The sequence below is a fragment of the Phragmites australis genome, chromosome 8 (genome assembly GCF_958298935.1).
Source record: "Phragmites australis chromosome 8, lpPhrAust1.1, whole genome shotgun sequence".
In the NCBI taxonomy this organism is placed as follows: domain Eukaryota; kingdom Viridiplantae; phylum Streptophyta; class Magnoliopsida; order Poales; family Poaceae; genus Phragmites; species Phragmites australis.
This window is the reverse complement of record NC_084928.1, coordinates 37,711,203-37,738,984: the sequence shown is the minus strand read 5'-3', so window position 1 is coordinate 37,738,984 and position 27,782 is coordinate 37,711,203. Positions and strand designations below refer to the sequence as shown.

General features: G+C 42.4%; 3 protein-coding genes across 9 annotated transcripts; 1 reads left to right on the top strand and 2 right to left on the bottom strand.

Moving 5' to 3' along the window:
* Positions 1-4,615: 4,615 nt before the first annotated feature.
* LOC133927462 (uncharacterized) lies at positions 4,616-9,304 on the top strand. 3 transcript variants are annotated; one of them, XM_062373951.1, is made up of 4 exons: positions 4,616-4,749; positions 5,508-5,574; positions 6,093-8,939; positions 9,067-9,304. In XM_062373951.1, exon 3 carries the CDS (start codon positions 6,187-6,189, stop codon positions 8,929-8,931), a length of 2,745 nt encoding a protein of 914 aa, XP_062229935.1. In that variant the 5' UTR covers positions 4,616-4,749; positions 5,508-5,574; positions 6,093-6,186; the 3' UTR covers positions 8,932-8,939; positions 9,067-9,304. The 3 variants fall into 3 exon arrangements, with proteins under 3 accessions (XP_062229935.1, XP_062229934.1, XP_062229936.1); XM_062373950.1 differs by having other exon boundaries at positions 6,089-8,939; XM_062373952.1 differs by lacking the exon at positions 5,508-5,574 and having other exon boundaries at positions 6,089-8,939.
* Positions 9,305-12,046: 2,742 nt separating this feature from the next.
* LOC133927461 (uncharacterized) lies at positions 12,047-15,976 on the bottom strand. 3 transcript variants are annotated; one of them, XM_062373947.1, is made up of 6 exons: positions 15,629-15,974; positions 14,931-15,038; positions 13,866-14,629; positions 13,671-13,776; positions 13,137-13,336; positions 12,047-12,714 (listed from the first exon to the last, which is right to left on the bottom strand). In XM_062373947.1, the coding sequence occupies exons 3-6, from the start codon at positions 14,537-14,539 to the stop codon at positions 12,432-12,434; spliced, it is 1,263 nt and encodes a 420-aa protein (XP_062229931.1). In that variant the 5' UTR covers positions 14,540-14,629; positions 14,931-15,038; positions 15,629-15,974; the 3' UTR covers positions 12,047-12,431. The 3 variants fall into 3 exon arrangements, with proteins under 3 accessions (XP_062229931.1, XP_062229932.1, XP_062229933.1); XM_062373948.1 differs by having other exon boundaries at positions 15,870-15,969; XM_062373949.1 differs by lacking the exon at positions 12,047-12,714 and adding an exon at positions 12,721-12,980 and having other exon boundaries at positions 15,629-15,976.
* A 7,307-nt stretch (positions 15,977-23,283) lies between these two features.
* Positions 23,284-27,179, bottom strand: LOC133927460 (DNA-binding protein RHL1-like). Of its 3 annotated transcripts, none has more exons than XM_062373946.1 (11): positions 26,737-27,179; positions 26,507-26,617; positions 26,159-26,245; positions 25,844-26,070; positions 25,576-25,654; positions 25,275-25,421; positions 24,785-24,824; positions 24,631-24,690; positions 24,366-24,397; positions 24,195-24,236; positions 23,284-23,638 (listed from the first exon to the last, which is right to left on the bottom strand). In XM_062373946.1, the coding sequence occupies exons 1-11, from the start codon at positions 27,016-27,018 to the stop codon at positions 23,594-23,596; spliced, it is 1,152 nt and encodes a 383-aa protein (XP_062229930.1). In that variant the 5' UTR covers positions 27,019-27,179; the 3' UTR covers positions 23,284-23,593. The 3 variants fall into 3 exon arrangements, with proteins under 3 accessions (XP_062229930.1, XP_062229928.1, XP_062229929.1); XM_062373944.1 differs by having other exon boundaries at positions 26,713-27,178; XM_062373945.1 differs by having other exon boundaries at positions 25,275-25,418; positions 26,713-27,176.
* Between the last annotated feature and the right edge of the window lie 603 nt (positions 27,180-27,782).

Below are 27,782 nucleotides of genomic sequence, written 5' to 3'. Positions count from 1 at the left end.
TTGGTTTTTTACTCTAAGCAACACAGTAAACAATATTCTGTCTTGTCAATGAGATGGATCCAATCATATAGAAAAGACATAGGTGTATGATTGGATACAATCGCGCTCAACTAGGTTGTAGTAGTCGGCCTCTAACTCATTTTAGAGTATCAATCAGCAGCATGATAAAATCACGAGCCAAGAAACAACGCGAAAAGACGAAGAAAAGGACAATTAGATTCATGGCACTTTAATAAAAATACCATTTCAAACAAATAATTCTTCAACAAATACTATTATAAATTATGCAAGTAGAGTACTTTGTTAGAGAGTACAATATACATCCCTCTCCCCCATATTTGCAAGCTGGAGTTGAAGCTGGACTTGGTGCTGGAGCGGGGCCACACTATTACTACAGCTGCTCCTGTTGCGTGTGGTGTAGACAATCCGAGTTGATAGAGACCACAGGTAGGCAGACAAGTAGCCCCGAAGCCTCCTCTCCTTCCCTCCGCACCGCTTAGATCCAGCCAACCCTCCTTCCATTCCACCGCTGCAGCCCTCTTCCATGGAAGAAAATTATATGAGACCCTGTGCAGAAAGGTCTTTGTGAGACCCTGATCTACACCGTTCGTTCTGGATCCAACGGTCTGATTGAATATATGTGAGGGAAGTACAGGACACGTGTCACGCAGAGATGAGGGTTCACGCAGAGATGAGGGTCTTTCTGTGAGACCCGGTCTCACAGAATTTCTTTCCCTCTTCCACCCCTCTGCTGCTACCGATCTGCCATGTGCTGGAGAGAGACATATCTCAATCCCATCCGAACTTGAATCGATAAGGAACCCTAACAGTGACGGATCTATAACTAAAACTAACATATGACGGGGGAGTTGATCTATATTACTCTCTTCAGTCAAAAATACATAACATTTAGATTTTACATAGTCTGTCTTCAAAAATACTTTCATAATCTTATAATTTCTTAGATTTTATACACAAACTACTAAAAAATGATTAAAACACATATGATTTCTATGTGTCTCATATAAACATTTTCAATATTTGACCAGATATTGTTCAAAATATCAAATATTTATGACTGAATAAGTACTAAATATATTAGCTATTTAATACAAACTAAAGATTACAATCTTCACGCTCTCCTCCACCCCGTGTAACCCTCGCCACCTTCTTATAGGCATAAAAAAGTTATGAAAAGCTTTTCTATTGGACGAGGCTATGAAATACTTGTCACTTGTCAAAGCTCCTAGCTATACCTTATTTTTCTTCCGCGAGAGTCCTTACATACTATCTTACAAATATCATGTACCTATAAATTTTCCTACAAATATTTATCTACTAGATGATGGCATATTGCCATGACAAAACTATCTCTAGTATATTCTAAGAAAATATAAGATCCAATGTAGTATGGGGAGGAGTCTAGCAATTCGCATTGTATATATATTATGTTTCATATATACTATAAAACACATGTTGGGTAAAGCTACGAGATAAAGAAAAAATTGACGTGAGAAAGATCTTTTAGTCACCACAAATAAAGTTAAATTTGAAGCCTATACTGGGAGAGGAAAATAACAACAGCGAGTCGGAATGGATTAATGTCGGAAGATCGGTTGGTTTCAAGTGTCTAAAGAATAGCAAAGCTATTATATCATAGTGTGTACGTGGAATGCGAGATTTTCACTAGCCCTTGCGTACACATGGCTTATCAGAACCGTTCGTTTACATTGAAAAACGTGCTAGAGAGGTAGGTATAAAGAATCATAGGGTAGATGAGGAAAATCAATAAATAGATAAGTATTCAATAGGATAGATAGACAACTGAAATAAACCACGTGTCTACAAACCCATGTCGACTTGCATTGATCTGTGTACATGTAGGTCAATAATCCACTGCTAAATTAATAAAATGAAATGAAGTAATTAGTGAAGTTTCCAATACATAGCAAGTGCTACTTGTGCTTTGCAAGTTGAATTGTAAGTTGCATTAGTTTATTATTTTTTTAAATAACCACTAAAGAAAAGAAGAATTACATGGATTATATTTAAGTGGTACTATTTGTCAAAAATATGTATTATGGCAAACCCCCCTATAAAAAGGTGCGACAGCTTCCCTAGCTACTTGGGTAGCATTGGAGCTACACAAGAGAATGGGCGTGTTTCAGTGACAGGCACTAGCGTGATACATCGGTAGACGTCAGTGTCAAGCAAGATCTCAAGTTTTTACTCTAGGTCCATCGGAGACCTGACACCACTCGGGACAACACCATACTGGAATTGCAACACGTGAGTGTGAACGATCCTATATATAATTGATCATTAATTAATACTAATTCTGTAGCACAGTTTGGTTTTTATGAACGATAAACTTGCTTGTATTTGGCTGTATGCATCCAACCAGCTAGCTCATTCGGGCTTGGTTGACAGAGAGATGAGATATTCATAGTACTAAGTAGCTAGCTTAACATTGACCTGTCAATATAGTCAATTTAAGTAGGCTGTTGACTGGACTGTATTGCTGTATGGCCATGGACTGCAACTTACAATTACTACAAGGCCACATGGCACGTGACGTGTGTCTTTCAATTCCATGCTGAATGTGTCATCTCGTTGATCCCTGCATATATGTTTATTTTAATTGTTTGTACTGACTACAGTGGTAACAAAGAAATAATCGATCATTATACTTATATTTTTTTTAAGCATTAGCTACAACCATAAATATTAATTAATTAAAATCCATTAGAACTGAACTGGCGCATGCACGCATTGCATTGCATTGCATTTAGGGATCAATTAGCTAATGCACAGACCTGGTCCATAGTTAGCAGCTCGATCGCTCAAGAAATGGGTTGGCTCATCACGGATTGTATAATTATGACTGTTGAGGCCTTAAATTCAAGTTTTTTTTGGCTCTTTTCACGTTTTCTCACAAACAGATTAAGAATTATTTGTTTAAGTTTGGATAAACCATTGCTTCGTCTAATGTCTACAGTACATTTAACTTAGATAGTACTAAATATTTATGTTGAAAAGAAAAATTTATATCCAATATCATATTTTGTAAAAATTTATGATACATGTATATGATGCACTCAATGTGTATGAACTTGTCCAACATGTGTATTAAAAATAATACCTTAAGATGGATGTAAAACCAAGCAAATTGTTTTTCCATTGAGATCTGGAGATTGTGTGGGCTATAAGATATGCGAATCCGCCGTTTATTTAGGGCCCGAAACAACCCACGGTCTAGTTCTATAGTCTTGATATGTTAAAAAAAACTCCACTTGAATGTCTAATTCCTTTTTACTAAAGAAGCTCGTGTTCAAAATAATTGAGCATAGACTTTTTTGTCAAGACGTATCTTGTCTTTATTACTTTATGATGAGTTATTTTCTTTGGTTAACTATACTTGTTGTTTTCTCGATATTTGCAAGTTCATTAAAAAAAATTACCTCATAAAGGAAACAAAATCATTAGGTGGGTATACTATATCTATTTGTTAATTAGAATTCCTTCTAATAACTTATGCATTCTGTTATCATTTTCAATTGAAGGATTCTTGAATATAATTAAACGAGGATTCTAAATGGATAGATGCTTTCGATTTTTACGGGAGATTAGTATTCAATGGAATTTCATTAGGATCTTTTTTTTTTACAGAATTTATCACTACTTTAGCTACTTTAGCGGCTTGGTTAATTACCTAGAATTCACAATTATTTTATTTCCTAATGCTAGCAATGTATAGCGATCAAATATGATTATTTTTTTCACGGGACCTTTTACTTTTTTATCACGTGGGAGTTAGAATTAATTAATATTTATTTACTTTTATCCATGTGAGGGGGAAGACGTCAGTATTCATGTACCAACTTTAATTTGTATACTGCAAGCGGCTCCATTTTTTTCTTTATGGAAGTTCTGGGTATAGGTTAATATGGTTCTAACGAACCAAGGTTAGATTTGTTATGAATGATTAATCAATCTTTTTACTGAGAAATGTGAATCGAAAGTAGTGAAAAAAATTCCTATACTGCTCTCTTTTAAATGAGAAATGCAAAATAAAAAAAGTGAAGTAAAGGTGCTCGGACATATTTGATGTTGCCTCTTGTCCCCCTTTGTTTCAAAGAAATTTTTTCTGAAGAAAAGAAATGATAAATTTATTCATTCATTCGTTAAATCCTAGTTCGGAACTAAAGGGGCTTGAAACTGTAGCTTCGCTTGGCATGACGGTGTTATGATCAATTGAGCTACAATCCTAATAGGTGTATGGCATATTGTTTTTAAATAGAAAAAAAAATTATATTAATCTGTTGTACTGTAAGAAATAGACGAATCATATATTACATACTCATATAGAATATATGGGGATAGTGAGAGTGGTATAACTAATATGTCACGATTTTTTATCTAAAAATAAATGACAATCCGTCTTTCAATAAGAAAAACTTTTTTTTAAGAAAAAAATCAGAGAGATATGGATTTGAAAAGAAATCCCTTTCTCCATATCTCTGTTTGTATGGATCAGATATTTTTTATCTGGAAGAAGAAAAAAAATTGATTTAGTTCAAATTGACGAAGCCCTATTTTTGGACATAATCCCGTGGCATAATTCCAATCTCGGTCACGGCTTCCGTCTTCTTCCTGCCGCACGCGTCGTCGCCCATTCGACGACCGGAGCGGAGCGCTCGGTCTCGGTCTCGGCTTCTGCCTTCCGCACGCGGCCTTCCCATCGCAACGGTATGTCAGCGCTCCCTTCTATGCCCCCTGATGCTGATCGAGGGAGACTGCGTTTCTGATGGCTTTCTCACTCGCCGTTGCTTCGCTCGGGGTCGTAGATCTGCCACCGGAGGGGGGTGGTTGTTGCTCCGCCGCCTGCCACCTCTGGCGGCCGCCAGAGCTCGCCAGGGTGGTAGATCCGCCCCTGAACCCTACCCTACCCTAGCCTGCTGCTTGGATGCTCAAAATTTTCTTTCGTACGAGGCGACTGGAATCGTTCTCCCTCTCCGATTCATCCAGTTTATCGTGGATTTGTTTCCTGCATTCTCATATCGCTAGGTTTATTATTGTTTTCCAAAAAGAAAAAGAATTTGGGGGTTAGGTTCTACTCAACCCCCATGCCTCCCGTTAGCTCTGCCCCTCCCCATTTCATGCTTTTTTGGACAATTCAATTTAAATTGAAGATGGCCAACTATTCTTAGCCATACTTATTCCGCGGGCATTGCATCTAGCCCTTGCTTCTTCAGGCGTTAAATCAAATCAAATGCCTCGCGGAGACGTTTTCCGCCCATTTCATTTTTCAGAAACTAACCAACAATTCTGTTACACTCAGCGTAGACCAATAGAAATTAGGGCAAGCCGTGAATACAACAAGCAAGATAGCACCTCCAAGTGTTATGTTCCGACTAGCCTTTGTCGTTTCAGGTCTTGATTGTCCTATAACAATTAAAAAAAAACGCTAGAGGCCGTTGCTCAGTTGGTGGTACTTTCTGTTGCAGAGGAAACCTGGACGTTGCAAAGGGTGAGGGGTGCTGAAGAATTGTCCCTCGGCAGTTTACAAGGCAGGTAACCCAAGCTCTTTGTAACCTTGGCAGCTTTTTAATTCCATGCATGTTTACTGAGCCATATCAAGAAGAAGTACACCACAATAATTGCTGAAACATAGCCTATGTGCTGCGGGGAATGACACAGTGTGTCTTGTTAACATGAACTAAGTATTGTTAAGAATATTAGAAAAAATTGCATGCGTACTTTGTAGTGGTAGTGCAGATTGAGAGCTTGAGATAACTTTGCCTCGCAAGCTACTGTTTTGTAAACATGCTCGAGACAAATAATTTAACCAGCAAGCTAATGCGTTAACTAGCCTGTTTATGTCTTGATGAATAATGAGATCTAATTCTTTATTGGGCTATGGACGTGTAAATAGTCTCCTAGTTAAAGCCTGCTGCTACTTTACACTGTTGTTCATATATTTTTTTAAACAAGGAATTGTTTCCTTTTGACTCACACTAACTGTGATGATTTTGTTCAAAGTCTACCCACAATACTTCGTATTGACCAAACTATATGCATATTTCAGGAAGTTATATGACCTGCATGAATTTTGGTAACTACGGAGCCAAATAAGATTCGGTCCAACGCCAAAGTAGCAGTGCAGTGATAAGTGCTGGAGGGACAATGCTTGAGGATTTCTTTACTCTTACTGAGATGAAAGATGGCATTTCAACTGTTGCAAGAATTGGAGAGCTGGTATCTGAGATCCAGAAGCTAAAAAATGCTGTTGGGCTTAACACAGCTGACATGATAAGGCAGTGTTCAACGGCTGCAAACACACTGGCATCCACCAAAAACGAAGAGTGTCTTCAGTATTTCATTCAGCTAAATGGTGTTGGTCTTCTCAACCATTGGCTTCGGGATGCTCAAAATCGTGGCGAGGATGTCAGGAATTCAGCAGAAGGTCTAATAGTTGCAATATTAACTGCGTTGGAGTGTCTTCCAATTGATAATGAGCAGCCAACTTCTTGTGGAGTTATGTCTACTGTTCGTAATCTTCTTGCTCATGGAAATGCCAATATCAACCAAAAGGCACGGGCACTTTGTCAGAAATGGGGCAGTGTACCAAAATATGGTACAAAGGGCCAACATTTTGATACAAAAGAGGCATGTCAGACCGATCAACTTAAGCTTACAGGAGCTAGCCAGGAGACAGAAAATGATAAACAGAGTGGAGCAAATGAAGTTGGAAATTCTGTTGAAGAATCAAAGCCTGAGGTGATGACTTGCTCAGATGCCCATTTTCCTGATCCTTCCTTGACTAATGATAATACAGGTGGAACAAAGCAACCGCCCATGCTAACATCCCCAAGTTTCTCAAATGGAAATGCCACTTTAGGAGATGTGAACTCCTTGGTATCATCTCCTGCATGTCATGTGGGTTTAAAAAATGTGTCCATCACCAAGGAGACTTCTGCTTCCAATGATGTAGGCTTGGCCACTAATGGCATGCACCGATCAAACTCTATAAATGCAAAGAGTGGTACTGGTCAAGATGCACCAGTGGATGTGACTACAGCGGCCACATCTATAGAGCCTAATAAACCTGACAATCTGTTTGTTAGTAACACAATGAATATGGAGGACACTATTGTTTCGACTAGCTCGAGTATCAAGGAATCAGGTCGATTTGCAGCAGAAAGATTACATTTGGAGAAGGATACAGCAGAAACTTTGAACCATCTTGCAATTGTAACCCGTGATTTGAAATATTTGTCCGAGGAAAGTACAGGCAAAGAAGAGGGACCTACATCATCATCTAGTTCAGATGGTATGGGCATAGGCAATGATTTTATGTTGAAGAGATGTATGAAGAGCTTTGGGGATTCCTCAAAGGCAACAGAGACAAACATGAGAGCACTAAAAGGGGAGAAATCAACACCACTAACAGACTATGATGATACCGATGCACTAGAAGTAGCGCGTTTGGTTGCTATTGAGGTGGAGCGGGAAGTCATTGATTACAGAGGACCCTTTTGTGGTTCTCCTGATATTAATTCCAGGAATGCTGATAGTCCTGACTTGGAAGCACGGAGGCAGCTTGAACCTGTTGTCGATGAATTGAATGACGATAAATCCGCCAGTACAGGTGTTGATTCAGGAAGTTCCTCATCTCTTAAGGAGGATGGGTCGGGCATTACAGATGGCAGTGGGCCTATCAGTAGAAAAAATACACGGAGTGGGGACCTGGGTGACTTCGATCTTAATGAAAATCAGTGCGCCGAGGAAACTGATTGTAATCCAAAGTCCGTTCTTAGCAATTCTGTCAACTTGTCGACACCTATAGCTGTGGCTGCTTCAAGAGCCTCATCTGTGTTTCCTGCTCGGCTCCACTTTGAAGGTGAACTTGGATGGAAAGGCTCTGCTGCAACCAGTGCTTTTCGACGAGCTTCTCCTCGGCGAACTCCTGATGCAGAGAAGTCGTTGTCAGCTTCTTCACATAAAACAAGCAACATGTTTGATTTAAATGTAGCCGACAGTGATAGTGCTACTTCTGGCGAGCTGCTTTCAACAGCAATACTGCCAGCTTCTTCTGACCTAGCTTCCAAGGATACTTCTGCAGCAGTTGGTGTGAGTGGAGGACTCAAACTTGACCTTAACTGCTCATGTGGCGATGAGGAAGATGCTATCGCTGCAAGCAATGTACCGCCATTGTGGAACCGCCAACAATTTAATGGCAATTGGAGCCAACCTTCTTCCTCCTCATCTTCAAGACAACCTGCAGTCAGAAACTTTGACTTGAATGACAACATGTCAATCGCTGATGGTTCTGCACGAGAAATTGATAGATCTTTTGTCAAGACTCCTGCAGGGGATATGTCAGACCATTCTTCAGTCACAATTATGGGTAAGAGGATAATTGTCGGACAGAAAGAACATGGCCACCAACAGCAGCATAACTTTCTGGGACCAAGTGCAGGATCTAGAGTTCCTGCAAGATCTATTCAATCTTATGCACATACTCCTGATTATAGCGTTGTCAGTTATCCATCTCAACCTGCTGTGTCTTTCCCCCCGGCTTTCTATGCACCAGGGGGTGTCCCATACATGGTTGATGCAAAGGGCGCACCAGTGATACCGCCGCTGTCAGGCTTAGGCCTTGGCATTTCTCATCCATCATTCAGCACCAGAGCAGCCCCACCCTCATCTGCTGAATTGAGTTATTATCATCCTAGCATGGATTTCAATTACGGGCTCCCAGCTGAAGGTGCACGTAGGGAAGCTGGAAACTACTGGCCCGTGCTCTACCAAGGCACGACCATCTTTGTTGATGAACGCACAAGGAATATGTCACAGGGTGGTAGTTCTGGGTTGGCACCGAAGCGAAAAGAGCCAGAGTCAGGTTGGGACATGTACCCGCGTCGCTGAGCATGAAGGTTTGTTGCTGCTGTAATCGATTTTGTTTTTTTTATTTGGTTTGTTCAATGTTCCGTTTATTGTGGCACCTTGGACAGACATTCTAGGGTATTTAATTTTTTTTTGGGCACCTGAAAATGGGTCCAGTTTTGTTAGGTTTGAAGACGTACGAGGAGAACTGAATAAGGTGAGCTACAGGTAGATTTCAGAGATGTTGACATGGCATGGACATTGTTGGCTGCTGGAAAGCTTGTGTAGATTTGGTTCTTTGTGAGTGTATTAGCCTTTTTAGTTTAACATAAAATAGCGAAATTGCTCTCCACGGAAAGCTGAAATTATGTATATCATCGTATAACTTATAGATGAAATGCTTCATTTTGTGATCCATCTCTCTCATTATATGGGGTTATTTCAAGTTCTATAGTCAATTGTAAATATGATTCTTGCGAGTTATTTTAGGTTGTTGTATGACTTGCTCCTACTTTAGGTGTGCTTGGTTCGTTGTTGTATGAGGGTGGATGGGATTATCCTATCCGGGTAAACAGTACCATCCGGGTGTTTGATTGAGGGACTTAGGGTGGAGGTGGTCATCCAATATTCCTCTAGACCCGTTACCGTTCATCCCAAAAAAATAGCCGGACAAGGACGTACGTGACTCCTCAGTCCTCACCCTGTTCTTATCAGAAGCTTAGGGGGATGAGGATGAACAGTACCCATCTGCTTTTAATTTTTTCGTTCTTCTTTCTCTATTTGGGTGGTTAGATTGTCGTACTTTAAAAATGATGAAGCTTTTTTTATAGGTTCTATAATTCATGATGAATCCATTTTGAAAGAATTCATCTCAATATCCCTTTAGATTTTAAAATAAAAATCTCAAAAAAAACTATTTTTAGAAATTCTATCAATTTTTAAGGTCTTAAAGAAATTCTAAAAATATGAGAAAATTCACTAATATTCATCTCACGTAGCGTACTAATTTTTAAAATTATTTCTAACTTTAGGTTATTTAGTGAAAAAGTGAGTTTCTTTGTTATATGCATTTTTATCATTTCAGTGATATTCTTTTTTAATTCAATCTGAATTCGAACAAATTTAAACATGTATAAATTCATCCAAACACTCATAGAATGCATATAAATTGGGGTGTTAAAAAAATCATCAGAATCAACTCAGCTCATCTAATACATCTAACTAAATAAAAAACTAACTCATCATATCCACCTAATCCTATCAAACAAACAGAACAATAACTCATCTCATTCACCCAATAAATAGAAAATTAGCTTATCTTATTCAAAAAATAAAGATGAGGTTATCCTATCCAATGTTGTCCTCTAACCAAATGCATCGCTGTAAACTTGACAAGCATGTGTTGTTTGCATGGTGACTAAAACCGCTTTTTTCTTTGAATGATGTTGTAATGGCGAAAGTCGTATCCGTTGCTGTGATTTGTAGTGTCTCAGTGGGCATAGATCACAGAGAATTTGTCACTCCAACGGCATCATCCAGAATTCCAGAAAGTTGCTGCTGCGTCGCATCGATTCAGATCCCCATGTTTTGGAACATAACCCTTCATCAATTTTCGCGGGACCTTTGAATATAGTAGAGTTGTACTGCTTTCACAGGTGGCGAGCGCAAGTAAAATAAAAGCACAAGAGAGAAAAATGGACAGGATCTGATTCTTACTAGTACTACTTATGTATGCTGTACGCATCATGACCTGACCAGCAGGATTACATGAGGAATTAGATTCCCTGTTAATTCCTCCTCAACACCACCTTCAGGCTCCAGCCCTCAAAGAAGAACATCGCATTACTTCTTCAGACCATGAAATGGAACTGCCAAAAGGTTTACACCAGCGGCAGCGTCAACGATCTCTGCTTGATTTCTTTCTTTCTTGTACCTTGTCGTCTCAGGGACAGCCTAGCCTGCCTTGACCAATTTCATGCCTGGCTAGATCACTCCTCGTCCATTCTTCTCTTCTTCGAACCTCTTCATCCAACCTGAACTAAATTGCCATAATCGCATCACAAATAGCATATGCATCATCAACTAAATTACTAGGGAGGAGTGGACTCTCAAGTTCAGTAGCAATATGTGCACATCTGTAATTAAACAGGAAGAAGTACTAGTATTAGGCTTTGAGAATTTGGGTGATAACCACGGACTCCTAAATAGAAATTAGAGTTGTAAGCAATAAGAACACAATATACAGCAGCAGCAGCAAAAAACAACACTAAAAGAGGAGTACTTACCCATGTTGCATCTGCTTTCGCTTTTTGTTGACACCATTTGGCACCGGCTGATCTTCCTTCACCTGATGAGGCTGAGAGCCACTCCCAATCTCCACACCGGGATCACTTAGTCGCTCAAACATGTTTGTATTAACTGAGGTTTGTTCTGGTCGCTCTTTGAAACCTGCAGCAAAACAATCCCTGGACAGCAAAGTTCACAACTTTGACGGCCAGCCAGATGAATCAACCAACCACAGCAAAGCATTTCATCCATAGAAGGTACAGTGTAGGGAATACCGAGAGCACGCAGCGTGCAGAGATGGAATTTGTCGGCCAGGTAAGGATGGCCGTCCTTGGTGGCCTGCGCGACGGCCAACTCCTTGAGGCTGATGACCAAATCCTGCACGCACGCACGGTCATCAGCGAGAGAGATTGCTTACGAGCTCGGGCTCGGAGAGAGTTTCGAGCCATCGTGAGTCTGCGTCTTGCCGCGCGCTGCTCTCTGTCTCCGACCCTGCGACGGAACGAGGAGGAGTTGATGGGTTTTCGTCGGCGGCGTGCGGTGGCGCCATGAGGAGAGGAGAGGAGACGACCGCACGATTCCTCCCTCCTATGCAACGGTGGCAGAGACGAGGGAAAAAGAATCACAGCAAAAACAACAGACAAGGTGCGTATAGCAACCATCGACAACACCTTCTTCTTCCTTTTCTTCTTTTTTTTTTAATGACCTTCCACAACATCTTATAGCTGCAACATTCCATTTCTTGGTGATGAAGATCTTTTTTCTTTTCTCTACGTTGTTTTCAACACCTCTTTTAATTAAAATATAACATGCAGGTTTGTTTCCAAGACCCAGCCTACTTCACATCCAAGTAGGAGCGCACAGCAAGGCATCATCAAATAACACATCTCGTTAAATTTATGTCAATTTTGTAGCAAACAACACTTGAGAATGAACAAGAAATGCTGACCACATCAAACCACCACGCGGGAAAAAAAATCCCATAAATCAATCTAACATAACAAAAGTCAGTCAGTCAGTCAGTCAGCCGGCCCAAAGACTGTTTGTTTTGTTTACTCAACGTTTTTACAATTGTATTGTGCGCCTAAAGTCAACCCCCCATCCACAATGGGTGTGCAAAAGAAAAACAAGAGTCAGAAAAACACGGAATCATTCCTCGTATAACCCTGGTGCATTTCAATTGATGACCAGGTGCAAGTAGAAAAACAACAGATAAGTTTTTACAAGGTCTGTGTGGTGCTGCAAGAACATCTTGATCATGTTGAAGACGAAGAGTCCTCGCATCGGTTGCTCAGCACACATTCCTCCAGGAATCTGGTCAGCTGAGAGGTGTACATCCCCGGATTGCTCCGGTAATGGTCGACATGAGGCGACGACACAAAGTCGCATGCCCTCACCTCGTGCCCAGCCCTCCGCTGCCCCTCCACAAATGACTGCACTGATTTCGCCGGGATAACCCTGTCGGCGGAGCTGTATATGTACAGTTGGGGACACTTCGGTTGCTTCGACGATAAGAGCTCCATCACATCAGATAACCTCCTGTTAAAAAGGATACGCCATGTTCGTTAACTGGACTAGTGTGTATCTGCTGGCTGCATTTCGTACTTTGTAAATTCCAACACTACTTTACATAACATAGGAATACTCAACTAATTCAAATAACATTGTTACATTTACTCAGAAAGTGCAGTCTCAACAGAAAGCTTTCTTATAATTTGTGAACCACCCACATCTATACTTTGCTAAGATGCAAAGTCAGCTACAGCATGGGATGTCATGGTACAGTGGATGATGATGGGAGTGTACTGTCGCAACCAAGAAGCAAAGTATTAGCTCTTGTGAGGTGAGCAGTTAGAGGTCACAGATGCCCCCACCTCCATTTAAGAACTACTCGATTGAAAAGGCTTATAGATAAGACCGAAATCCAAATGACTTGCTGCACATGTGGACATGATGCATACCTATTAATGGCTGGATAGTTCAAAACAACATCGAAAAACTTCTCCAGCACTGATAGTAGAACAGCCTCGGTAGCTGCTGGCTTGGGATCCTTATTAGACTCCACAACTAGGACGTCAGACCTTGAATCATTTGATCCTACTCCTTTTGTGGCCACACTATGTTTTTTCATGATTGCAGCCGAGAAGCCCGAAGCCCAAACCTGAGTCCAGAAAACAATCACACAAATATATTAACTTCCAACAAACTATGTCAAACGTGATACAGGAAAAATGACTAAGTAGTAGCAAATGTGAAAGAAGCAAAAAGAAAAGAAAAAAGAGGAATAAGGTACATAACTTTAAAACATTGGTCTGCCATAAAATGCAATTCGGATGGGAAGAATTCATAAATAAAAAAAGTTTTGAACAACAGTTAACCATCAAGTGAAACCAAGTGGAAAGTTCATTATGAGCTGTAGAGCCAAGAATTAAATAGCAAAAGATTTTAGAACAAACACTGCATTTTGTTCCTATGAATCTAATTAACATTACTACCTGAGGATCAGGTGCAGCAACAGGTGCTGAGTCAACTACGCAAGCCTTAATTTTCTCAATTGCTGAAGGATCCTGCCTCTGTAAGTTGTCCAGTATGACGCCATAGCTGCAACAACAAAATAAAGAAATTAGGCTTCAATCTCAAGTCGAGAGCTCATTCTCGATTAGGGAAATTCAGGATAAAGTGTATAATACCAAAGCCAGCCGGTATTACTGAAGGTGTGGAAAATAATCTTCTTCCCACTCTCCTCCCTGACCCAACCAGCAAGATGCTCGGAAAGCATCTCTACATTCTTCTCAGCTTTCCCTCCAAGGTTATAACTGACAATATCAGACATAGGGAGGGTAAAGGTCACAACATGGAAACCCCTGGAGGTGTACCAGTCGGCATATCTCTTCAGATGCTTCTGCCTTGACCCCAACCACCCAAGGAGAACCACCACCGTCTGAGACTTGCCGGCCAAGTCACCACAGACCCTGGGGTCTGGCAGATGCCAGCGGTAAAGAACATCCGATGATGAGGAAGGAACTGCAGGCATCGCCTGCTCTTGTCCCAAGGTCTTGGCAAACTTGGCATACTGGTAAACCGTCTGGATGACGGGCAAAGATGCAAACGGCACCTTAACCGGATGCAAATTTTGGACATTGCGTGGTAATAACTGCATCCCAGACAGGGCAGAGGCCGAAGGCGCTGAAACATCTGTATTGGCAGCTGGAAGCGACACAAGTGCATCCGCATTTGCGCTTGTATCAGCAAGCTTGTGGTGGGACAACCTGTCAGGCAGCTCGAGGGAGGAGACAGCGGCGAAGGCTGCGACTGCCATGGCGGAGATGGGGCGGTGGAGGGGTCCTGAGAAGGAAGCCATCATGGAGGTGTGGAGCTTCTCAGCAACAATCAGATTCTTGGCATATGCCAAGGAGGAAACCCGTGTACGTTATTTATCTGTCTGCACCCTGCCCTGCTTCATAGGAAGGAAGGAAGAAAAAAACAAGGCTTAGCTGTCTGTGCTAACACGCGGTTTGCATAAATTGAATTGGACTGAACACACACACACAGAAAAAAAAACATGTGTAGCTTAAGCTTAGTTGGAAGAGGTAATCTGGAAAAAGTCTTGTTTTTATGTGTGCCCCAATTGACCTAAGAAGAGGACTACACATGCCGAATGGAAAAAAAAAATCATGTGGTGGACACGTCTTTGTCATGGTCAAGACGCCAAAATGCAAAATACAGTGGTAAGAGAAAGGAAGATTGAGAATTACCTGGTGAGTTGGAATTGGAATTGGACACGAGCTGGCTGCCAAATAGGGAATTTGACAGCCGAGCCCGGTCGTTGGCAGCAACTCCAACTGTCGTCCGCTTCCTTAGTCCTGCAATTTAGTTGAAAAAGACTAAGTCAGACAAAATAAAATATGATGGTAGCATATGGAGTTGCCATGATTTCTAGAACAGTTGGGAGGGGGGGGGGGGGGAGGAAGAGAAAGGGGGAAAGAAATTGGCAAGGGATGGTGGGCGGTGGGAACGTGATTGTTGAAAGCGATTTGCGTTCGCAAGCTGTGCGTATGCAAAGAAAGACTTGTGAACCAATAGATTTTAGTTACTGTAGTATATACTACGAGCACAGGTGAGGCAGCGGAAAAAGGAACACGCTTTCCCTTTCGTTTCTCTCATCTCTCTCCGCCATTGCAGGAAGCATTAGAAGACTTAGAACAGGGAAAGAAGGGGAGAAAAAAAAAAGATTGTTTCTTTGTGAAGGAACTCGCTCCAGGAAAGCCGGAATCGGACGCGAAACTGCAGAAAAATCCGAGAAAGAAAGAAAAAACCTCCAGATTAAGGGCTGGTTGAATCAATCCTCAAAAGAGAGGAAATCTCGGAAGAAGAATTTCACGGTCCAAGAAAGCAACAGATGAGAGGCAAACTCAGATGAGAGGCAAAGAAAGAAAGAAAGAAAGAAACATACCAGGCAGGGGGTGGGGGGGGGGGAGAAGAGGAATTCGGTGGGAAATCAATGGATCAAACTCTGGCAGGCAATATATACCCTGGAACAGCAATCTATGTATGTATCTAGAAAAGAAAGAGGGAGGGAGGGATACAAAAATAGGCAGCGCTCCACAAGGGGAGGAGAAGGAGAAGGAGAAGGAGCGGGCGGTGGCGGCGCCCGACAGACGCAACCCAACCCTTCTGCTTTCCTCCCTTGTGACCTGTGACGATGGCGATTTGGGGACGAAGCATGACGCGTGCACTGCAACGTGAGGGAGGAAGAGTAGGGGATGCGGTGCCTACTCCCTCCCCTCTCTAACCATTTAGAATCTGCCACTACAAAATATGTTATTTTAGAATTTGTCACCGTAAAAGATAATATTCATATATGTCACCGTAAACGATAGCTAATTCGGTATGCACCACTATATCTATTACTATACTATTTTATTATCTCATAGTCCTCCAAATTAAATTGAACGGACAATTTTACCCTCCCGACTGCGCACAGTTGCCACCATGTGTGTCGCGCGGCGCCGCATCGTCTCCTGTTGCGCTGTTGAAATGACAACTATGTTAACTAGAGAGATGAATATATGTTTTTACAAAAATTTATTCTCTTTTATCATTAGTTTAAACTTAAGAATAAACTAACGGATTTTTATAATTAAAAAATATAAATATGTTAGGCTCAACTAGTGCACGATCACTTAAAATATATGTGAATGTTATAATCCTAGAGTGCTAAAAGTTATTTAAATCTAGCAAAAAAATATGCAAGAAAATTCTAATTAAAAATCCTGAAAATATTATCCACCGGAAGTTATGGATGCAACTAGAAAGTTCTAAAATTACTGTTCATCAGAAGTTCCAAGTTCAATTCGGAATTTTCAAGTTCAAACAGAGAAAGAGTTCGAAACTAAAATTTAGTACGCATAATGAGTTCTAGCTTGAACCAAATGAAATCGTGTATTACAAATAATGACTCTAAGTAAATTCACGAAAAACCTATAAATAATTTCACATGAACAAGTAGATCGAGCAAATATACACCAATAGAAAAGCGAGAACTCAAGAACAAAGAAACAAAAGAGGAGACACAAGATTTGTCTCTGTAGAGGGGCTTGGTCACACTTTGAGCCGCGTCTCTCTCAATTATTTTTCTCTTCAAGCTCGGTCACACTTGAGCTTAGCTTTTACTCTTGATTTCTTCACTTGCAGAGTCGAAATCGAAGTCTTCATAAACTTTCCACGGCACACCATAACCTTGGGTCCTCGCCTACAATGTCTAGCCAACTAAGAGTTTTAAACTCTAAGAGTAACAAACACGACGATGAATTTTTTTCGATGAAACTCAAATGCTCAAGAATGAAGTTTAGCTCACTTAGACTCAATCTTCTAATCTCTCAATCCAACTCACTTTTTTCTTAAATCTCACACTAAATTAGAGTGTGAAGGAGTTCTTTTGGCTATAGAATAATTTTCTTTTGTGCCCCCAAGCAGCTAATGAAGAGAGGAGGTGATGAGTATTTATACCTAACCCCAAAAATTAGCCGTTAAAGAGTTTTCTGACTCAATCCGAAACTTCCGTATTGCTCAAGTTAGATCCACCCGAGATCCCTATCCGGATCAAGCCCAGAACATCCGAACTGATCACAGAATCTGGAACTTCTGGATTCAACCCGGAACTTCCGGATTGAAACTTTAAATCAAAACCGAGAACCCCAACATGGATTTATGGTTGTTTGTTTACACTTATGCTTTTGGGATTTTGTGAAAAGTTATGCTTTTGTTTTGTCAGAAAAAAGCTGCTTTCGTAAATAGGTTGTTAGCTTCTATAATAAAATTTTGAATTCTCAGCACAAAGCTTCTTAAAAAAATATCTCTTAGCTAGCTTCTCAGTTTTAGTTCATTTTTCTTATAAGCAGCCTTCTAGCTTCTCCAGAATCTCGTTTATTCTGGTTTCTAGCAACAGTAGAAGCAAAACCAGAAACAGAAAATAAACAGAGTCTTAACCCAGAACTTCCGCACAACCCGTAACTTTCGAGTTAACCCGGAACTTCTAAGTTTAGCACAATAGGCCCTCTAAAAAAGCGATAATTTTTTATTCTAATGTCCGATTTTGACGATTTTAGTCTCTACGGAAAGCTTTTAAGAGGGCTACCTAGCCCACTAGAAATCATGACCTCAAACACATTGGATCAAAACTAGGAACACTTCGAAACCTGATTTGGATACTTACATATTTTCCGCACCAGACTTCTAAAGCGAACTCTCACTTAGGTTGATTAGAAACTCTTGAGCACTGAGACACGATAATTAGCTCTACGTTGAATCTCTTTTAATAGTGTGACATACATATACTAAAATTTAAAGATAAAACTCGTTTGAACCACTTTAAACCTTTGAATACCTTCAAATATCGCATATTTCCTTCAAACTTAAGGGTTGCTAACTTTTATATCATCTTTACTTCATCTCTTCTTGATTCTTCATGTGATTAATGTGAATCACTCGTAGCTTCTCATGACCTCGCATGGTATTAGCGCAAAACATTCACTCGCTTTTTACTACCGTTTTGTTCCTTCGACGCCAACCCATTTGCTTGTCCTTCACCGAATGGTCTATCGCAATCGTATCTTGCTTGCTCTTTACAGCCTTGCCATAAAAAATAACTTTGTATCCGACATCTTCAATGAATTCACTTTATCAGATATGTAGTCCAATTTTTATTCTTCACTCTTGGCATATTAGATTTTAATTAATTTTATGCCTTCTTATGGATCCTAATCACAAAGTCACTCTCAAGCACAAAGTACATGGATTAATCCATAAAATGTAATTAATAACTTTATACCTTAAGTTTTTTGATCTTCACAAGTAACTTAGCCTTCGTGCTTATTGTCATTCTTCATATAGAACCTAACTCCACTCATTTTTATGTACATAATACATAAGTTAGTCCGTAAAACTCTATTAACAATATCATACCTTTAGTTACTTGATCTCCACAAATAACTTGGCCTTCATTATTCAAACTTATTCTTCTTATGAGCATAACTAATATCTCAATGACTGATGTAATTCTTTAAACTCATGGTATTTCTTAACTAATTTATGTTTTATCATTTATGCATCTCCTATGAAATAACCTAATAATAATTTTCAGCATAATCGTTAGTCCATATGTATTGTCATGACTTACCTGAGCATCACTTAGAGCTCATTCATCTTGATACATATGTCTTTTCTATGCATCACATATGTAACAACCTACTAACAATTTTAACACAATTATTAGTCCATATATTATCATTAATTATCAAACCACATGCTACATGCACTTTCAGCTACACGAGCCCACTCGCTTAGCCACGCACACCTCCGCTTTGTTTAGCACGCGCCACCGCTCGATCCTCGCCGTCGCATGCGTTGCACCACTGCACCCCCGCACCTCACCCGCGTAGCCGTCCACGCCGTTCCGCCGGCCCGACCTTCCTTGCCCGCACACCGTCCTGGCTTTTTCCATCATCGCCCCTCCTCTGCTCGGCCAAGGCCATCGCCACCGAGAGCCCTCTCCCCTCACCGGTCTCCTTCTCCTCAGCCAACCAAATCTGGCTTTCCGCCGTCCTCGCGTGCCGCCGTGATGCAATACCGCTGCCTTCACTCCCTCTGGCCAGCCTCCATCCCTCTGGATCTCCCAGTCGCCTCCCTTCGCTCTCTCTTCCCCTCCGAGGCGCACACGTTTGGGACAGATAACCGAGTACAATTAGGTGTACAGGGGTAAAAGGGTCAGTTCAGTTCGATTTAAAGATATGTGAAATAAAGAAATATTACAATCTTTTACCAAGTTAACTATCTTTTACGACGGCATATCTGAATAGCATCTTTTGCGATGGCAAATCCTAAAGACCCATCTTTTATAGTGGCAAATTCTAAATTCCCTCTGTGGCATTGCAATCAGGAGGAATATCCTATTCCTCCGGATATTCCCGGCCTCCTCTCCCCTCCCCTTGTCGCATAATAGAACCTCTCTCTTTCTCTCGTCTGGTCGTCTTCATCTCATTCGATCACCAGTGGCTGCCAAATATAATTCTACCGGCAGAAGCGTTGGTGCATTGCAAACGTTGCCATATTTGACCAACAAGTAGGGATAAAAAGGAGACGGATATTTTGTGCCACCGAAGATTTGCAAAGTAAATATAAGATGTAATAATAATAATCCGATACTATTTAACACTATCAGTGTTCGATTTTGGATAAAAAAAAGTAGGATACATGATAACTAGTATCCGTTTTAAGTATCTGAGTGTTAGTGTTATAAAAAAATTTATTGTGATTTTGCTTAAAAATATGATAATATATAGGTAGATTATCACACATCTGTAAAGAGATAATACTAAATACTATTGTTTTCATATCTTAGCGATCACTCTATTTGCTCACACTCCTATATTGTTTAATGTATTGTATGAGAATACAAATAAAGTAAAAAAAATTCTATCCATCTGAACAACCGAAAGCTTACGTCACTGTCTACTCCGACTTTAACTTTAAGAAAAAATTATAAGATATGATACATGATGAAGAAATAATTATCCGATACTATTTATATCCTACTTTACTTTAAAAAATATAAAATATAATATAATATAAGCTATATTCATCTGTATTCGATCTAATTACACTCCTACCGACCAGAATGAAGAACCAATTTTTAGTCCGACACTAGAAAATGGATCAAAAACAAGAGTTCAAGGATGCGGAGGCCTGGTTTGGTTCAACAGTTACAATATAGAATATGGAGGCCAACAAATCAGTGTTAACACCAACCTCAATCAACGCGTTGGGGATTCAAGGATACATATATGACATGACCCAGTGCAAATGTTCAGTTTCAAAGTGCAAATGTGCACAAATAAATGCGCAAATAATGTTCAGTTTCCAAGTGCTTCATCTCTGCATTGACAAGCTGCGAGGCCATCCTGTTTAGTAGTACTTTCCAGTGCTCAGGTCATTCTATGCAGTGCGACGGCGCGACTGAAGAAGGCGATTGGTCTCGCGCCCTGGTGGAGGATGGAGCTAAAATCCGAGTCGGACGCAGGGGCGAAGCCAGAAATTAGACATGAGAGAGGGCCAATAAGACATGGAGGGGGTCAATTAGACTGAACTGCAGTTAACACGTGCTGATTAGTATTTTATTAGCGAGATGACAACGTCGTTGGGGGGTGCCAGGCCCCCTCTGGCCCATACCATGGCTTCGCCACTGGTCGGACGCATCGCAGTCTACGACGAAGGGCACATCAAAGTCCAGCAGTTGCAGAATGGGCGTTGTAGTCAGTGCGGCCTTGAGCGCTTCAAAGGCCTCGTGCGTCGTCGGTGTCCACTTGAACGCCTCTCGCTTAAGGAGCTGCATGAGTGGTGAAGCCACCTCGCCATATGACCGAATGAACTTCCGGTAATAGCCTGTTAGGCTGAGGAAGCCCCGGACGACGCGCACGGTCATGCCTGGATGGCCTCCATCTTGGAGGGGTCCATGTCGACGCCCTGGCCGGAGATGATGTGGCCAATGTATGAGACCGTCGTTTTGCTGAAGAGGCACTTAGAGCGTTTGAGAGCCAACGTGTTGTCACGCGGAAGCTGGAAGATGGCGTGTACGTGCTGCAGGTGCTCGGCCCCAGAAGCAACTGTAGATCAAGATATCGTCAAAGAAAACAAGTACAAATTTACGAATGAATTTCTTGAGGACATCATTCATGAGGGATTTGAATGTCGCTGTGGGTTGGTGAGGCCGAATGACATCACCAGAAACTCGTAGTAGCCTTGGTGCGTGCGGAACGTCGTCTTCTCCACGTCCGGCAGGTGCATACGGACTTGGTGGTAGCCGCTATGAAGGTCCAACTTGGTGAAGAACCATGCGCCCTCGAGGTCATCAAGCAGCTCGTCGATGACCGATAAGGGGAATTTATCCTTAACGGTTTTGGTGTTGAGTGCCCTGTAGTCGACGCAGAACCTCTACGAGCCTTCCTATTTTTTTACCAACAGTACCGGCGAGGAGAACGCCGACGTTCTCTCTCGAATGATGCCTTGCTCCAACATATCGCGACATTGGCGCTCAAATTCATCCTTGAGGAGCTGCGGATAGCGAACTACCGACGCTGTACCCGGGAACAGATGAATACGATGGTCTTGGCGTCACGGCGGTGGCATCCCACGCGGCGGCTCGATGATGTCCGAGAATTCCTCCAAAAGCAGTTGCATGAGGTCCTCCGTTGTCATAGCGCACAGGCAGGCGCTGCGTCCCAAGCGTCGTCGTGCCACTTGACATGGTGGTCGTTGCGCTAGAAGGCCATGGTGAGGCGGTCAAAGTCCCAAAAAATTGGCCCGAGTGTGCAGAAGCCAGTGCACGCTGAGGACGACCTCGTGACCACTGAGGGGGATGACAAAAAAAACGAGGAGGAAAGGCTCACCGTTGATGGATATGCGTACGGCCTCACAGACGCCCATGCAGGCGACACGGTCGCCGTTTGCCACACCCACACTGAGGCCCGGTCGTGCACGTGGGGCGAAGCCAAGCTGCTGCGCTGTCTCCTCCGCTAGGAAGGAATGCGTAGAGCGACACCTCCGGTTCATCGTCGCCACTAGCATCATCAATGGACGTATTAGCGTCCACCTCAAGCAGATAAATACTCTTCATGGAGCAGGATTTGATGTGGTCCTTGGAGAACTTCTCCGGGTAATTGAAGCATAGGCCTTACAGTCGTCGCTCCGCCATCTCCTCCGGTGTGAGCCGACTAAAGTGTGTCCCTGGGCGCGGGCGAGGCGGAGCCATGGCGACGCCGGCCTGTGGCTCCGCCGGTTTGGTCGTTGGGTCGACGGCCATGGTTGGCGCCGCGGCCGACGGAGGCGCAGGGCGCGTTGACGACGATGCGCGCGCGAGCGCGTGGCCACAGCTGTTGCGGCCTCATTAGCATTGAACACCATGCGTCGTTCGTACACCCGCGCCAAGCTCATGGCTTCCTCGAGGCCGGCGGGACACTGCAACTCGATGTCGGTACGCAGCCCGGCCATGAAGATGTTGCATTGCTGGTCCTTCGAGGCCAGCAGAGTCAGGTCGGGCTGCACCTTGGAGATAGAACGAAGCCATCCATACTTTCTCTTCTTCCTCCAACTGCTGCGCACAAAAGAACTGGTTACATTTGTTCAACCACGGCAGCGGGTCCTCTGAGCCATCGTAGTTGGGAAAACGCAGCTTGTGATTGATTGATTGCCAGGGCGCGACCAGTCTGGATCGTGGATCTGCCACCATGTATCTTGCCGCCGCCGGCCGCATCACTCCTGATGCCCGATGTGCCGACGTCTTCTAGGTGCTTGGATTCGAGATGGTTGACGGCGACGTGGAGGGTGGAGAATCGTGTTCGGATTTGAATGATCTCTGAGGTGTTGACCTCAACGACCTGAATGGAGCTTGTCTAGTTTGGATGCCAGGGACTGAGGTTGTCACCATTGTCGCTCATCGTGAGATGAAAACAAGAAAAGGCAGCGAATAGAGCAAAAGGCCGTAGGCACAGGACCGAGATGGTCTATGATAGATGATATGGCTCATGGATTAGGGCGGAAGGGGAATTAAAAGGGTAAACTAGCTCGCCCTCCAAGAGGCTCTGAGCAACTTTGGGTTTAATCCTTCCTCCCTTTATTGATCGAGAGTCATGACATTATATAGTTGGGGCATAATACATTAACTAATCAATTTGCTAACTAATCTGCCAACAAACTCAATCTTGCTAACAACCTGACTAACAACCTGATCAACACATGTTTACGGGAATAAGCCGTGCTTATTCCTGCGTCGTGGCCCTGTGAACGCCTACTTGCCATCTCTCCTGCGCCTGTACATTCTCCGCGCGAATGCGTCTACAACATATGGTCCCGATGTACAAGCGCATTACTCGGCCCAGTCCTCGTCACTATCATCATCCACAGCGTTATCCTGTAATGATAAGAATTATACAGGTAAGGATGCTTAACCTTGCAGCAACAGGACAATGCACAAAACGGACCATTCTACCACACTTTAACCATCAGTCCTTTAGAATCACAACCTCACAGGCTAGACAATGTGTATCCACAAGTCAAGGAGTAGATAACATGCACACTTCAATGAGCAGAGCAAAAGGTTGAAACTTGCACCATATTCACCTATTCATTTCAGTCTAATTTCAACATTGTACGTGCCAAATCATGCTAGTCAACACTAAATGCCAGAACACAGTAGCCTTTTTAGCATGGTTTCCAAAACAAACGTGCCATATCGCACGTCTGAAAGAGATACAGAAGGATATCTTGAAATAAAGAAATACAAATTGTGAAATGTATAAGGGCAACATGTAGTTTACTCTAAGTTAAGAGATTGATGGGAGTGATTTCACTAAGTGCTACATAAACCTTAAGTAATTGAAAAGCACAAAGAAATCTGCTACATTAATACAGGTAAAGGTAACTAATAGACAGATGTATATTTCAGCTGATGTAAGGAAATAATTCACCTGAGACGAACTTGAGAGCTCTTCAATTTCATCTTCTTCTACCTGTAACAGAAAACGGAAAGGGACAAAGGACCTCAATTTCGTAAATCAAAATCCCTGCTCAGTGTTCATTGCTGTTAGGCCATTCATCTACTAAGAGCAACCGACATTAAAAATTCCACGAAATAATACCTTTGGTTTTTGCTTTTTCCGGGTTCCGCTCACTGCATTCATGTAAACACAGGAGTCGGTCACATAAAAGAATACTGATACAAGGGTTGGTATACTCTATATAAACAAAGCTGAAAGTTTCTCAAAGAACCCTCCTGGAGCTTTTGGCTTATTCCAGGCCTAATCTTCTCCACCGAGAAAGGCTTTTGGAAGCTTAAACCAAATGCTATCACACTGAAGTTCGTAGATGGCTGCTAATATAAGACACATGACAACAGCTATTTACCATTCTTCCCTGATGGCTGTTTTTCCTTTGGACTTGCTCGCTGCTTCTTAGCAGCAGGACCTACAGAAAAATTGGAAACCACAGATTTAATCAAAAGGTATTTTTCGTAATACAATGGTTGGTGAGGAACACAAAATGTTATAGTATAAAGAACCTTTTGTTGCAGGAGATCCTTTCAGATTTCTTGTAGACCTCTGAAACAGAAATTCGTTTGTGAAGCTGAGTTAAATTTGTTGATATCAAATGTAAACAGATTGTGTAACACAGAAAAAAAGAATGGAAAATTGCGCTATTGCTGACAGAATCTAAGATAATCAGTGAAGCAAGCGTGTCGGGGTCAAACTTGAATGCATCATAGAGAGTTATGTTAAAATTAAGGACATAGCGGTCAGCTAGAGATAGAGGGGAAAGTATGCATACATCTTCGTAACTTTTGTGTCTACCTAGATCTAACAGATATAAAGTTATTTACATAACATGTAAGGTAAAAAATAGTCACATAGTAGTTGGTCTGAAAAAAAATGGAAGCAAAAGCACATAGCATATTATTGTCTCCTTCGTTTGTTGTGGGTCGCATCTCACCACAGGCGCCTAATGGAAAAAAATTCAAAAGACTGCATATCTAGGTTGTTTGGCACTTTCACCTTTTTCTCTTCGGCCTTTTTAAACATGCTAGACAAGGTAACCTGGACAGGTGTCTCCTTCTTGCTAGAGAGAGACCTTGCTGAAGAATCTGCAAGTTTGATGTCTTCGCTTTGGCTTTCATTCTTAACTGGTGGATTCATCATCTGCTTCAAATGTAGAATGCAAAATAAGCTACATCGTCACAAAATGAAAGATAATATTAGTAGCATTGGTAAAAAAAGGACCAAAGGCAGCTAATTACTTGATAGTAACTGATAGTCATAAATTTGAATCTAAAATAAGCAAATTTTCAGCAGCTACCTTCTCGTCCAAGTCCGCAGGTACCTCAATCTCATCGTCACTGCCGGATGAATCTCCTCCAGAAGATAACTCCGTGTACCTATACAAAGAGCGAGGAGGAATTTATTAAGTACCCTTGGGGGCAATGAGTATATTAACTTCCAAAGCTGTTAGCAGCTGGGGTTTGTAGAGACAATTATCAGGCAATTTTTCAGTCATCAGGCAAACTAGAATTGGCAAATCATTGGAGCACCCAACAAGCCAACCAAAAAGAGTGAAAGGGTCTTACTTCATGGCTTTCCCAGCAGTCCTAGCAGACTGTCTAACTGAAGGTGCTTCACTCATTGTCTGTGTGTTACCCTCATCCTTATGATCTGAATCCTCAGAAGCATCACCATCTGATTCAAACTTTGAGGAAAGGGGTTCTGCAATGTCCTTTCCAGGTTTGTTGCCAGTTGCTTCATGAATGGCGGCACCTGCTCCACCTCTAAAATCACAATCTGCTGCTGCGCCGTCCTATCAGTTCAAAATGCTGAAGAATATATGGTACGCACACAGAGGACAAAAAATAGAATAAACGAATGTGGATGCAAAGAACACAAACATTTTGGAATTCTTTTGGAAACTCAAGTTTCAGTTCTTCTGGATTTTCTTCTTTTGTCCCAACCCACCAGACTTCAGAAAATACAATCTGTCAAGAGACAACTTCAGAATAAAGCAGCTACTCTGCACATCTTCAATTTCTGAACATGAATGGTAAGTAGCGAAAGAAGAATGAAAATTTTCAATACTGTTACAGGTAGGACATGAAACACAGTAGCACTCAAACTGCAGTACTAGACAATTATGCATGCACATCTAATCGGTAAAAAAAGTGAGCTTTGAAGTTTGCACAACTGCACGCAGCAGTTCTCTACATGACCAATGGACAGAAGTGAAAGCTAAAGCTCACCAGGCTCTCGAAGACGTCCTCACAGACGACGCCCTTGGCCGACCTGGTCATCTGCAGCGTCAGGTACTTGTTCTTGGGGTAAACGTGCGTCCCGAAGAGCTTCATCCGTCCCTGCAACCACCACAAATCCGCACCCCACCCCAGAGAAAAATCACATCTTTATCACGGTGGCAAATCGCAACATCAGAAGTGCACAATCTCCCTACCGGGGGAAACTCGAGATACAGTACTGGGTTCTTGGTCCCGAGATCGGCGAGCTCCCCGACGCGACCGCCTGCGGCCACAGGCGCGAGGAGGCCAGGGAAGGAAAAGAGGAAGCGGCTCTTGCGCTGGCCGCCGCGCCGCACGATGTCGCGGCCCTGCAGTCGCGCTACGGCGACCGACGGCGCGAGCGCCGACCCCGGAGCTGCCGGCTCGCCGCGTTGGAGCAGGCCATTGGAGAAGGCAAGCGAGCGGAGATGGCGACGCTCGTCGGCCTCGGGGTCCGCGGACGCGGTGGGCTTCTTGACCATGCTCGCGTTCTAGGGTTTTGGGCGGGGTTAGAGCAAGGAAGATTTCCGAGGAGGGAGGAGACCTGGGCGAGCTGGGGCCTTGGGGGCGCAAGCGAGACGAAGACGGCTTGAGGGAAGCGGGCTTGCTACGAAACCGCCTTCGATGCAGGCAAAACGGATTTTAGCATAAGCACGTTCAAAGTTAGGCTTGGTTGTTGAAGCAACCAATTGAATTTGAAGGTGGAGTAATTGTGATGCGCATCGTCAATTCATCATCATCATAGAATTTGATGGCAGTGAAACATGCATATATACATAGAAGAAAGGAACGATGAAATTCTGAGTTGAGCATTTATATATACATTACACACATTACAAGTCTTCAATTTTACAGTTTCGAGAGGTACAGTACATTAATAATAAGAAGAAGAAGCTTCTTTTGATCTCCTCTATAGCCATGGCTAGGTAATGTTTGGTTCGTGGGACGGGGTGGGACAGAGCGGATCTATCCTGTTTTTGAGCTATTTAGTTGGAGTTTAGTGGGATAGGATGGTTCTGAATTAAAGAATATTCTTCAAAGATTCGGGACGGATCCATTCCAAAAAAAAGGCTGAACGCAGCCATTTCACTTGAGACAGGTCACTGATGGTGGGCCCGAAATCTAAAATGGAGTCGTTCCATCCCACCCACAAAACAAACATCTGATTCCGGACCATCCCATCACATTCCTAAATACATGAATGGAATCATCCCATTCCACCTCGCTCTCCAACCAAACACTACCT

Coding starts and splice junctions, on each gene's coding strand:
- LOC133927460 (XM_062373944.1), bottom strand. CDS start 27,018: ATGGTCAAGAAGCCCACCGCGTCCGCGGACCCCGAGGCCGACGAGCGT. Junction 25,655..25,843: donor ACTGCTGGGAAAGCCATGAA/GTAAGACCCTTT, acceptor CTCTTTGTATAG/GTACACGGAGTTATCTTCTG. Junction 24,825..25,274: donor AAAAGGCCGAAGAGAAAAAG/GTGAAAGTGCCA, acceptor TTTCTGTTTCAG/AGGTCTACAAGAAATCTGAA.
- LOC133927461 (XM_062373947.1), bottom strand. CDS start 14,539: ATGATGGCTTCCTTCTCAGGACCCCTCCACCGCCCCATCTCCGCCATG. Junction 13,337..13,670: donor TTGCTGCACCTGATCCTCAG/GTAGTAATGTTA, acceptor TTCTGGACTCAG/GTTTGGGCTTCGGGCTTCTC. Junction 12,715..13,136: donor AACTATCCAGCCATTAATAG/GTATGCATCATG, acceptor CCTTTTTAACAG/GAGGTTATCTGATGTGATGG.
- LOC133927462 (XM_062373952.1), top strand. CDS start 6,187: ATGCTTGAGGATTTCTTTACTCTTACTGAGATGAAAGATGGCATTTCA.